Consider the following 12,484-nt stretch of genomic DNA (forward strand, 5'->3'; position numbering starts at 1 on the left):
TGGGACATGCTTGGCCGACGAGTTGCAGCCCGTCAACCTCCTCCTAAATGTCTACCGGAACTTCGGAGAGCATTGCGTTTTGAGTGGTGTAATATCCCCCAAGATCGGATCGATAATTTGATACTCAGCATGCCTAGGCGTTGTACGGACTGTATTGCATCATCTGGGAGACATACAATGTATTAACAATCATACCAACCATGTAATATTGTTTTTTTGTAAATAGGCTTTTTTTTGTAATTTGCTCCAGCGAGTAAAAATCGCTAATTTTTTTAATAATATCAAACATATAGCATATTTTTTTGCTCTTTACCTTTTGTTTAATAAATAAGCTTTACAAATAAGTCAAATTTATTTTGCTTCTAACTCTTCATTTGCCTGATTTTGCATTATCCTTAATTTATGGACATGAGTGTATATGAAGTAGATTATCTTGCAAGCAGATAAAACAGCTGAATTCATTGTTGTGCTGAATACAAAGCAATAAAGTTCTATGCTTTTGTTTTGATTTTTCTCTACTGGAGAGTTTTCAAATCATTAGCTATAACCGGGGCCAGACTTTTGCTGGGTTTTTTTGTGACAAAGGCGGCAAAAATAAAGATACAGAAAGTCAGGGCACCTGAAGTTTCCTATAATTACAGAATTCCCAGAAATTCGTTTTAGGAAACGATTTTATATTGCAGCCATATATCAAATTTTCCCGTGTACGAAAAGAGTGAGTTGGCTGAGGTAAAAATTAATATTTCATTTGGGCATTGTAGACTTCACACCAGTTCTTGTTTTAAATTGGTTATACAATTCATTTATTTACATCTGTATCTCACGATAACGGTCCCTTCCGGATTAAAATCTTTTTTCTTTGTTTCTATTTTTGCTTCCTACTCTTACAGTTTTTCATATTTTTTTCAGCAATCACAATTAAATTATTTATAACTCTTCAGACGCACATTAATTTCAATGTTGCTTTTTGTGTATATAATTTTGGAGAAAATGTATAAGCCTCTTTGCTTAATCGTTTTTTAAAATCTATAAAGAAATCTTATTCGATATAACTTATAAGCTACTGATATTTGAAATTTTTGCATCTCACAGAAGAAAAGATATGTATAACGAATGACACTTATTGCGAAGTTTGACTTAAAATAGACTCTTACCAATTGTAGGCCTTTCATACTGGTTATTGCAATAGAGCGGTCGTTATAACAAGCGTCGATTGTGTTAACATTTCTAGCATGTTTTTTTAGAATCTAACTATTTAGATAGTCACTTTCCAAATAAAAGAAAATATAAAAAGGTGCAGACAACAATCAGTTATTTGACATAAAAAATGAATGTTTTCCTGAAAAATGAAGATACCCAATAGAAGCTTTTAATAATGATATAGGCCAAATAAGAATGTTACTGAGTTATTTCTAAAAGTTTCTCGTAAAGCTTTTCTCTGAAATTTTCCTTATATGTTCTGTCTCAAGAAGTCCTTTTTGAACGGATTTTCTATTAGTTATATTTTATGTATGAGTACATCTAATCAGAAACGAGGCAAGGTTTCGCCAAGTATTAAATCTTTGCAAAGTTTGCACGTAAATGTATGAAAAATTGTATTTAAATAATTAAAATATAATAAATGATTTATTAATAAGAAATTTGCCTCCATAAAATCCGCATAAAAATTTATTAGCGTGTTTATTAGTTTTTCGCAGGAAAGGTGGAGAGAGTTGTGTAAGTAATTTAGACAGACCTCCCCTCCATGTGGAAGGCGTTTTCATAATATTATGTAATTTATTTTATTAGATATATATATGCACAGAATCAATATGTAGTAAAATAAGCTCACAGAGACCTTTTCGAACATCCTGTGTTATACAGTAAACGAATTAAAACGCGTCGTCTTTCCAAATTTGAGAAAGATCTTCAGTGAATTTTTCCCCCCCCCCAATGGCAGATTGTGAATAATTACAAATGTAACCCAGTCCATTAATGTATAAAATGCTATATTATGAAGGCACCTAATAGGTGGGCCACCATCGCCTTTCCTATGAAGGGACGGACAGTTACAACCACGCCTTTTCCGTTTTCCGGGATTCGAACTCAGGCCCTTCGGCATCACAGTCAGCTTCCCTGGCCACTATATACGACTGGGCGGCCCACTTCAGTGAATTTGAAATAGATATTCAGTCTGCTTTCAATACTGATAATTTTTACAAGAGAAATTTGAGCAATTAGTTTTATTTCGGTTTCCTACTATAAAAATAAATGTTCATTCGAGAATGAAACTCAGGATGTAACCAGGAATTTTCAGCAACCTTACTTTCTTAGCAATTACACTCTTTTGCAAAAAAATCGAAGCACTAAAAAGGACTTTTGCGAGCGTGACGAAATTTGGTATGCAAAAACATCTTGATCGAACATGCAAATGATCAAAGTTTCAAGGCACATGAACATAGCGCGCATTTCTATTGCGAAATTCGCAAAGTATAAAATCAGTAACAGAGGCAGAAAATTTAACTTTTTTTGTTGCTGCCATTGTAATTCCGTAAAGAAGCAACTAAAGATGCCATTACGACGATATCAAAGACCTTACAGAGAACTAAACGACTTCGAACATGGTCGCATTGTAGGATTACGTGAAGCTGGGTGGTCATACCGAGCAAAAGGCTGCACCTGCAGCGTACAGACACTGCTGTGCAAAGGTGTTGGCAGCAATGGTTGCTACAAGGAAATTGCCGACGAAATGAAGGCTCTGGAAGGCAAAGGACCACAAATGCGAGGAAAGATAGGATGATTTTTCGCCAGGCTCGAAACGCCCCAACGGTAGCATTGTTGACTATTCAACGCACTACCAGGCACATCTATACTACCGTGGTACCGTCCACCATCTCAGTGCGCTTCTCTGAGGCGGGGTTATGCCTTTCAGACGTTTGCCTTTTACCCCACGATATCGGCAGAGTCGTCTATAGTGTTGTCGCAGCCAATCATCATGGCTGCCATCAGACTGGCAGCGTATAGTGTTCGGCGATGAATCCTGCTTCACTCTTGAAGCAGATGACCACCGTGTTCGTGTCTGGGGAGGACGGGGCCAGCGGTCCCAATCAGCCTTTGTTTTACAAAGGCATACAGCCAAATAACCCCTGGTGTGATGGTGTGCGGCGCTATTTCTTATGACAGCAGTATCTTTAGTCATCCTCTGTACACCTTTAACAGCTCAAAGATATGTTGATACCATCCTGCGGCCAGTTGCATTACTCTTCAAGGCACGTCATCCTGGGGCCATTTTTCCAACAAGATAATGCCAAACCACATACCGCTCGCATATCTCTGGACTGTCTCCATGCGGTTGATACTCTTCCTTGGCCAGCAAGGTCATCAGACCTTTCACCAATCGAGCATGTTTAGGACATAGTAGACCGTCAGATTCGGGCACTACAAAATATCGCAGATCTGGAGCAACAGCTGATGAATGCCTGGCAGAATGTGTCGCAGGATGACATTAGGAACCTCTACCGCTTCTTGCCTCTACGAATTCAAGCATGCATTGCCGCTAGGGGTGGTTCGACAAACTACTAATTTAACACTGAATGGGTGATTGTGAGCATGAACTGGTATTATGACCTTGATTTTTAATAATTTTATTATCTGTGTATGAGCTATACACATATTCAATTTCATCAAAAACAACCACTTCCTTCATGGTGCTTCGAATTTTTTGCAAAAGAGTGTAATTATTATGCTTCTACAGGTGTATAAAGTTATAAAGTAAAGTGTTTGAGACTGAGCAAAAGATGCATTTAACTTTAATTTGTAATAATAAGTTTTCAATACACAAATGATACATAAGCCTGTATGACTTATGTATCTTTTCATAAAATAAAATCACAACTATAAGACACTGACATCATTAACGGAAGATTTTTATTAAAAAAAATCATATTAGTGATTTTGCTTTCCTGAAAGGAAGATTAATCAAACTATAGTAACACAGTAATCAAACCACAATTACAAGATGCCTGAAAACAGGTATAATAATTTTTTTAGTACATCGGTGTTATTTTAATTTTATGCAACTATTTTGCATATTATTTTGTTCCTATACGTTTTGTTATTATGACCGAATAATCAATAGACATACATTTTAAGTATAAATCAAAGAAGTAACTTGGCACGATTCTGGTACTTAATTTGAAATGAACTCTGCAAATTAAAAGAGAAATCGTAGTATAATATTTGGAGTTCTCAATTTTCAAAACATGTTATTTGCAGCGTTTCATTCTGTTCATATATTTAATCTGTTACTAGCATTTCCATTAAACCAAATTGAAAAATCCCTACTAATATTAAAGTGAAAATTAAATTTATTATAAGGATCAAGGAAGTTCAAATTATAGAGTTCTTAGGCATTGATGCTTTTACCTCCACATCATCGAAAGAATAAAGTTATTGTCATCAAAAGAGGAGATTTTCTAATACTGTAAACATTTTGATAAGCCTTCACACTGAGGAAAAGGTAAAAACTCAGAAGGTCTAAGGTATTTCTCCCGCCGTCGTGGTGTAGTTGTCAGCACACTGAGCCGGTATTTCAGAGGTCTGTGGTTCGATTCCCAGCGAAGGCGACAGCTAATTCATCTCGTCTGCTTTAAAAAAAAAAAAAAAAAGTTAAACTAACTAAACATTATCAATATGAGTGATTCTTACAGTTTAATATAATACATACTGTAATGGTTCACTATATCCTTTTCAAATTGTTGCCACCAAATATCATCGCCCTGTATTATTTTTAAAGGAATTAAAGAAAGATTTTGCACGTATGAATGTGTGTTTCTTGCATTTTGAAAACACGACGGTACCTAATTAAGCCATTAAAGTTTGAATAACGTAGTCCTCCACCCGAATATGTGCACCTGGAAACCCAAATTTTGATTTTCCAATTTGTCTTATTATTTATTTCATGCTTTTAAAAATTTTAATGAATTTTTTATTAACAAATTTAACGATACGAAATCGATAAGTGGTAATACTGTTCGAAGTAAAATATTTTTATCTCAGCTCATGAGATTATTGCCAATCGAAAAAATGTAAGATAGTTATTTATCTTTCAATTTTAATTAACCAACTCAACTCTATGAAAGCAATGCGTTGCCACTGCCGGAAGTAATTCTTTTTTTAAATCATCCATTCGCCAGCGTGTTGCTCATCAGTAAAGCTTAAAACACTTTCAAATTTAATTTGGAAGGTTACTGAATAATTAGTTAAGTGATTTAAAACCAATAAGTGCAATTCCTTTTTTCATACATTTTAATGTGATAGATTTAAATAAACACGTTTTAAAATCATGGCATGTTCAATTAGAACTGTTAAATATTTTTTTTTAAATTAAATTAGCTGGATTCATTAAAATCGTTATGTACTTTTTCTAAGATAACTTAAGGTGGCTGTTTGCATGAGAGGCTAGTTTTGAAAGAAATGATATTGCGAATATAAAAGTATGGCAAATTCAAACACTCTATCTGGAGTTCTAAAGATATGCTATTTTTTAAATATATTGTGATTTTGCTGTCGAATTGGATTTTCTGTAAGCGAGATGATTTTGCGGAAAAAGACAGATTCCCATTGAAAAGTCAGCCCTTTTTCCATTGTATTAACAACAATAAATTATCTTTTAATTTCTAGTTTTTTTATTATTTTATAATTATTAATATTATTTAATTCAAATGGAATTTAATACTTCTAACTAAGTTTTATTTTCCTTAGTGTAATCTCAATTTTCTAAGGAATTAACTTTAGCAAATCTCCTATTCCAATAGTTTTTCTCTTCATTTTATAGGGGATGATCAAAATTAATAATTTATAATCTTTTAGCCACTTTAGTACTTGATTTGACTTTGAAAATTCATTTACCTATTTACTACATGAGTTAATTATATATTAATATATTTTACATCAGAATCATAAACAATTCAATAATCTGAATCATGTATTATAATGTGAATTCAAAACAGATTAGAGTTATTTTGAAATAGCATCATCCTAATTCAAGAGGGAAGGAATATGGATTGAACCATTATATATTAGGGTAATAACCTTAACAGGATTCTCCGAATATTTTGGGTACTAATCTTTAATTGCGGGTTGATTCTGTGTCACATTTCCCCTCCGCAATCTTATTTTCTATAGGAAGCAATTATTGATCACTTGCTAAACATGGAATGGCTATATAAAAGCACTTTTCTGCTAATATATTTTAAAATCCTAGTTGTGAAACATGCAGTGTGAACGCTACGAAACTGTAGTTGTGAAAGATGCAGGTTTTTTATCCATTGTAAATTATAAGGCAGAAAACCTGCATGTTTTCATTTCTTTACATTTAACCAAGGTTTGGTCTTGTGCAAAATGGTCTTTTTGCACTTTGGCAGCTGAGGCTGATGGTTCGGTAAAACCATCGAAACTAGTCCTGTGAAAATTTGCATACATAACGCTGATTTTTGTTATTTAACTTCTAAATCATAAACTATCAGTTATACTACATAAAAGTTTATGGCCAAATTTTTTTTTTAAAAAGGGGTGGAACAAGTATCATAGTTCAGATCTTTTGTTTGTATTCCATCAATGTTTTGAGTTTTATCAAGAGAATACTGAACCCTAAAACTGTTGAAAATGGTACTTTCTTTAACTGTACACCTTAAGCCCTGAATGATTCTCTGAATTTCATTCACAGTCTTGTTCAGTGGTCTTATTTAATCGGTTACTGCTGCACCTGATACCGAAAAGGCGTGGAATAAAATACCATTATTAACTGTATGAAAGGTTTTCTTACACATTGGGAATCAATACTCAAAATTCACAGTCCAAAGAAAAAAACTATCAAAAAATTAAATAAATAACTTTTTTTTAAATTAATGCATTATAATGCAAGAAATACATTTTAAAAATGTGTAAACAGCCACTGTATTAATCTCTTTTGCACAATTATATGTTCACTGGTTCAGTCTGCTGAATACTATTGGCTGACTGTTGATGATTTTAATGATGGCAAAATACATTAGATCTACTTGTTTAAGAAAAAGTTTACTTGTTTAAGACTACTTGTTTAAGAAAAAGTTTACTTGTTTAAGACTACTTGTTTAAAACTACTTGTTTAAGATCTACTTGTTTAAGAAACAGATAATAAATCTATTCAGCTATAAAACTTATAAAATAAGTAAATCAGCAGTTAAGTTTTCTTTTTTAAGATTTTCTTCTTCAATAATTTTACTTTAAATAAATACCATAGAACTTTGTTAAAAAAAAAATAACTTAATAAATGTAGCTAAAATGTAGAAGGCGGAAAGAAGTTTGGAAAGGAATAACATAAATTTAGACAATAAACAAGAAAGTAAACTATTTATTTAAACAAAATGAATTTTACACTTGTGATAAATAACACCCTAATACATACATGAAAATGGTATGTATTTCAATATTTGGTCTTTCATTAACATGTTAAATGTATTGAAAATGGACAGCTAAATAAAGTTTTTCTCAACTTAAAGTCTTTGCATTAACAGTTGTTTTGCAATACACTTTCTTTCTTTTTTAGCCAAAATTTAATATGTTCTGGAAGGTATTGTCTTCCTTCCGATTCAATTCCAGATTTGCATGTACATTCAATTTTTTTCTGTAAAGGACCTAATTCATTTAACTCGGAATTTTCTTTTTCAGCAATACAGTAAGTTTTACATTGTGCCAGTCTGCAAGAATGTATTTCATTGATTATGCACAGATTAGGTTCAGCAGGTTCAGCTGCAGATGTCAAGTCTGAATTCACTTCATGTTTTCTTTCAGGATGCTGAAATTTTCCATGAGAGTCATTCTTATTCCCACTAAATTCTATCAACTGTAACATTGTTAAATCTGTATTTATCTTATGAGACTCTATGAGATTATAGTTTAAATCATCATTTTCAGATGCAATATCAGGACAGGTTTCATGCTTATCTTCAGCATTTTGTATGGTATCCGAATCATCACTTTTATAATCCACTTGCTGAGAACTTTCTGGACTACTGTGCTCATATCTATGAATATAATGACTTCTATTCTCATTATGTTCTAGTGGCATTTTTACATTATGCAACTTTATGTTCTGAAGTTTTTCAGAAAAGTTATTTAATTCAGGTTTAGTTGTAATATTATCTTGTTCATCTTCAGGATTAGGCTCTCCAAATTCAGAATTAACACATATCTTGTCCTTTGGTTTTTCAGTAGAATTAAATTCTTTTTTTATATCACTTTGCTCTTGAAGTTTCTTTAGTAAAATCTCTTGTTCCCTATAGTGATTATTAAAATCTCTATAGAATACATTCTCACTTTTCTTCAACACTTTCTCCCTTTCTTCTATTTGTTGTTCTCTGTTTTTTAGGATTTCCCATTTTGCTTCTATCCAATACTCTTTATCTTTTAATTTTTTGTGTACAGCATTCAAAGTGAATTCCCAGTTAGCTAGTTCAAGTTTCTTGTCATCTAATTTGTGGGCATATTCATCAAGCTGATGTTTCTTGTATCGTAGAAAGCTATGCAGAATAGCCATTTTTTGCTGCTCTTGTCTCATTAGATACACTTTTTCCCTCAGTAATGTGACATTTTCATTTAATTCATCTTCAAAATTTTTTGAATGGCTTTTAGTTACAAATGAATGACATTGTCGTCTATACTGAGGAGTGCCCAAATTCTGCATATTAGATGTTCCGTTCGTACCTAGTTATGATAATGAAAAAGGTGTATTAGACAGATTATAATTTCCTTCTCTCTCATAGAATATATACAATTCTGAAAGACAGTACAGCTTGAACATTTCTGTAACTACATTTCTTTTAAACGTAAAAAAAAATAAGAATGATAAACAGAATGTAATCTCACACAGCTGACTGAATAATCCTATATGAGCGAAGTTATTTCCCTTCAAAAGGCAAAATGAGACCGAATTTGCTTTACTAATACTAAAATTGTATCCAAACATATAAAAAAGATAATGAAATATTTGCATTAAAATTTAGACATCAAATCCTTTGTCATTACATAAAACATTTCATATATACATTTCATTTCCATAAAAACAAAAATTTCTGTAACAAAAACTTATACTAAATAGGAAGTCAAGACATCTTGAGTTTTATCAGATCCATGCAAAATTATTATATTTGTCATGCTTACCATGCTAAACATTATATTTTTTATTTGAAATATTACTGTAAAAGCATTACAGTCAATTACTGATTTAACATGATAACATGAAAAGGCAGTAAAAACTCAGGAAAGAGGAGGAATAACAAATAATTCATAATGAGCAGAAATACACTGGTACTTTACAATTATTTCTATCCTTTTCTAATTATCCATACCCTAAAGAAAATTCGGCAATTTGCGATTTTGTTAATTAAAGAAAATTGTGCGGCAGTTTTATAGCTTATAAGTACTCTACTGTTCTGTCTATAGATAATAAAAATTCTAAGAAACACGAAATTTCATGACCCCACCCCCCAAAAAAATATCCATGTGGCTAAATTGTTATGGCCTGTGCATACTATTCAGCAAAATCATTAAAGCATATAAATCTATGTGGACTTAAACACATGGCATTTGGTGAGTTGCTATTGTCCTTTGTATACTCAAAATATGCTGAAACTGGGGTGCAGATAATCAGAAAGTACTAAATATTATTAAGCACTTATCTCTATTTTCAAGCAGTTTAATATATAGAATAAGTTCATTTGATTATCTAAATTTAATTAAAAAAATATTATTGGATGTTATGTTTGTGAACGTCATCTTCTTTCATTGTAAACAATGAAAAGCCAAGCATCATTAGAAATTAGAAAAATAAATTATATCTGGCATTAAAGAATAATATTTACAAAAAAATGTACACAATGTCATTGTGTTCAAAATAACATACAACATTAAAATTTAGGTAAAAAGGCAATCTTAGCATGGTGCAGATTTTGAATAAAACTCTCAGATTTTGACAGCAAACACACCCACATCCCCCTCTTTCCTCCCCCCTCAAATGAGTGATAATTGTTTTTATATTAAAATACAAACAAAGAGGAGAATGGACATAATGCCATTCATTAAGCAAAATAATAATGGATTATGTAAAACTAAGATATTAAAATTTGAAAACATTAGGAAGGACTGCATTGGAATTAATGGATCAAATTTAACCATACTTTTAATTTACCTATATAATTTAGAATTAATGTTAGAAATAATTACATCTGTTCAAAAAATATAAAATATTTACCTTTTACATTCTCACATAAATCATGTAACAAATCATTTGCCATGGATTTTCTACGGTCATCATCAGAATTAGATTTTTCAGCATTTAGATACAAAGATTTTGCATCATTTTCATAGGTAAAAGATCCAATAAATGTTTGTTCAGTGTTATCCTTGAAAAAACAATTACGCAGGAAAAATAAATTTTGTTTATTTTAAAATTAGCATCATTTATTAAAAATAAAATTTAAAACTATTTTCCAAACTGTATTCTGCAGAAAATATTATTTTTTCTCTACATTTTTATACAAATTAATTTAGATATATGATTCAATGTATTACTATATTTACTAGCACATTAGATCCATTTTTCTTGTTTTACCTCTTGAAAATTGAAATGGCCTAGTTACATAGTACATACCGTTTCTCAAAGGATGGTTTAATGAACACATTAAGACAAGTATAAAAAGGTGTATTAATATTACTGTACTGAAAATAAGAGTTACTTTTATTATATTCTTTTTAATTACACAATATGCATTCTTATCTGTGCATACATTTTTTATATTGTAATTCTAAATCAGGAATGCTGAAAAAACTAGAAAAACTATTGGAATAAATGCAGTATGACCGAGCAAGAGTAAAGAAAACTTTTTAAAATCATATTTTTATGTAATATCATACATAGTCACTATTAATTACCAGCATTCATTCTTAGTACACAGTGTTATTACTTTTGTATTTCTAACAGATGAAATTTATATAATTTTGAAAGAAAGTGGATAAAAATTTTGAACTCGTTTTAAAACTACTGATTATTTTCAGAAGTTAGTTGCAATATTAATGAATAATACCTCAGTGATTTAGACTGCATTAGATTAGTACTAGTATTCATTAATTTCATACTCATTATTTTAAACCAGTGGTTCCCAAAGTGGTCCCTATGGACCACCAGAGGTCTTCAGTATCATTCAGGCAGGGTCCGTGGAAAATTTTAATTGATTTGGGGTCCCTGAATGACATCAGGGGGTTTGCACAAGTTTAATATAAAATAATAAAATTGTGATTCATTTTTATTTTCATGGAAATTTAAATAAACAACAACAAGTAAAATAGTAGCGATTTTTACATCCTGAAGAAAATATAAATATAGGTGGGTGCTTAAAATACAGTACGTTACTTAAGTACTGAGTGTTATGTAATAACTTTTGTGAATGAAAGTGACAAAACATATTTTCACTGATTTGTCACTTGTAGTAAAAGTGGTGTGCATAACTTATTTTAATGTTATTACTAAAACTTAGTTATTATTCAATTTACTTCAGTAAATTTAGGCTTTCAATTTTCATCAACATGATAAGAACAATGCAATAATGAAATAATAAAAAACTGAGATAATCCCTCGAGAATGGGAAAAATAAATAAATAAATAAATAAAAATAAAAATAATAAATAAATAAAATAAAAATATATAAAAAATTGAAAATAAAAAAAATGTTACACACACTTATGAATTAATAGTTCTAGATGGTGCCAGCTACTTGAGTTAATAACAAGCACGACATGGTGTGAGACAGATGGCCGAAAACAGGTTTGCACAGAAACGCAATAATGGCGCTACATACATGAACTTAAACATAAACTATAAAAGAGTTATACAGCTAATCAACAATTTAGTTCTATGTTATGCAGATAAGAAGAGTATAAACAAATTCTCCCAGTCTTAGACAAAAAGAAATTTTGTATTGTTAGTTGGAAGTTTTGATATAGTTGCATTTTTGTATTGTTACGCAGATAAGTGTACTTTTGTTAAATAAGTATATTTGAAAAAATTTATCACTTTTGAAAAAAATTATATATCATATTTTTCAATGTAATAATCCCTTTACCTAACTAACATTAAGGGATTAACAACAGTGTTAGTTAAAGTACTAACAATATAGTAATCCCTTAATGCCAGATTTGGTACAGTTGCATTTTTACTTCCTTGTACAAAGTAAAAAGGAAGTATTGTAATTGCAAAAAGTTTCAGGCAGCATATTTCAACGAAAATATCCATTTTGACCGCTATCGAATGCAATTTAACGATGTTTTCGCATGGTATCCGTACGTAAGGACAGAATAAAAGACTCGTTTCCTCCAAAAAATTATAAAACTGCTTTAAAATTAACTCTGAAGAGAATTTTTTGTGGCGTCTGTACGAACGTATGTATCTCGCATAACTCAAAAACGAGTA

At 31.1% G+C, this 12,484-nt stretch overlaps 2 protein-coding genes across 9 annotated transcripts in view; one reads left to right on the forward strand and one right to left on the reverse strand.

Moving 5' to 3' along the window:
• Positions 1–12,484, forward strand: part of LOC118194674 (serine/threonine-protein kinase haspin homolog) — a 239,099-nt gene that overhangs the window by 205,807 nt on the left and 20,808 nt on the right. The window lies entirely within an intron of this gene.
• Positions 7,355–12,484, reverse strand: part of LOC118194673 (uncharacterized) — an 84,974-nt gene continuing 79,844 nt past the window's right edge. For all 8 annotated transcript variants that reach the window (XM_085813691.1, XM_085813694.1, XM_085813693.1 and 5 more), the window contains 2 exons: positions 10,271–10,421; positions 7,355–8,724 (listed from right to left, as the gene is read on the reverse strand). In XM_085813691.1, coding sequence (XP_085669817.1) covers positions 7,529–8,724; positions 10,271–10,421 — 1,347 coding nt within the window. In that variant the 3' untranslated portion in view covers positions 7,355–7,528. The remainder of the gene's footprint in view (positions 8,725–10,270; positions 10,422–12,484) is intronic.

The sequence above is a fragment of the Stegodyphus dumicola genome, chromosome 3, assembly GCF_044657685.1.
Source record: "Stegodyphus dumicola isolate Sdum_Otavi_A_Nest chromosome 3, ASM4465768v1".
NCBI classification, from domain to species: domain Eukaryota; kingdom Metazoa; phylum Arthropoda; class Arachnida; order Araneae; family Eresidae; genus Stegodyphus; species Stegodyphus dumicola.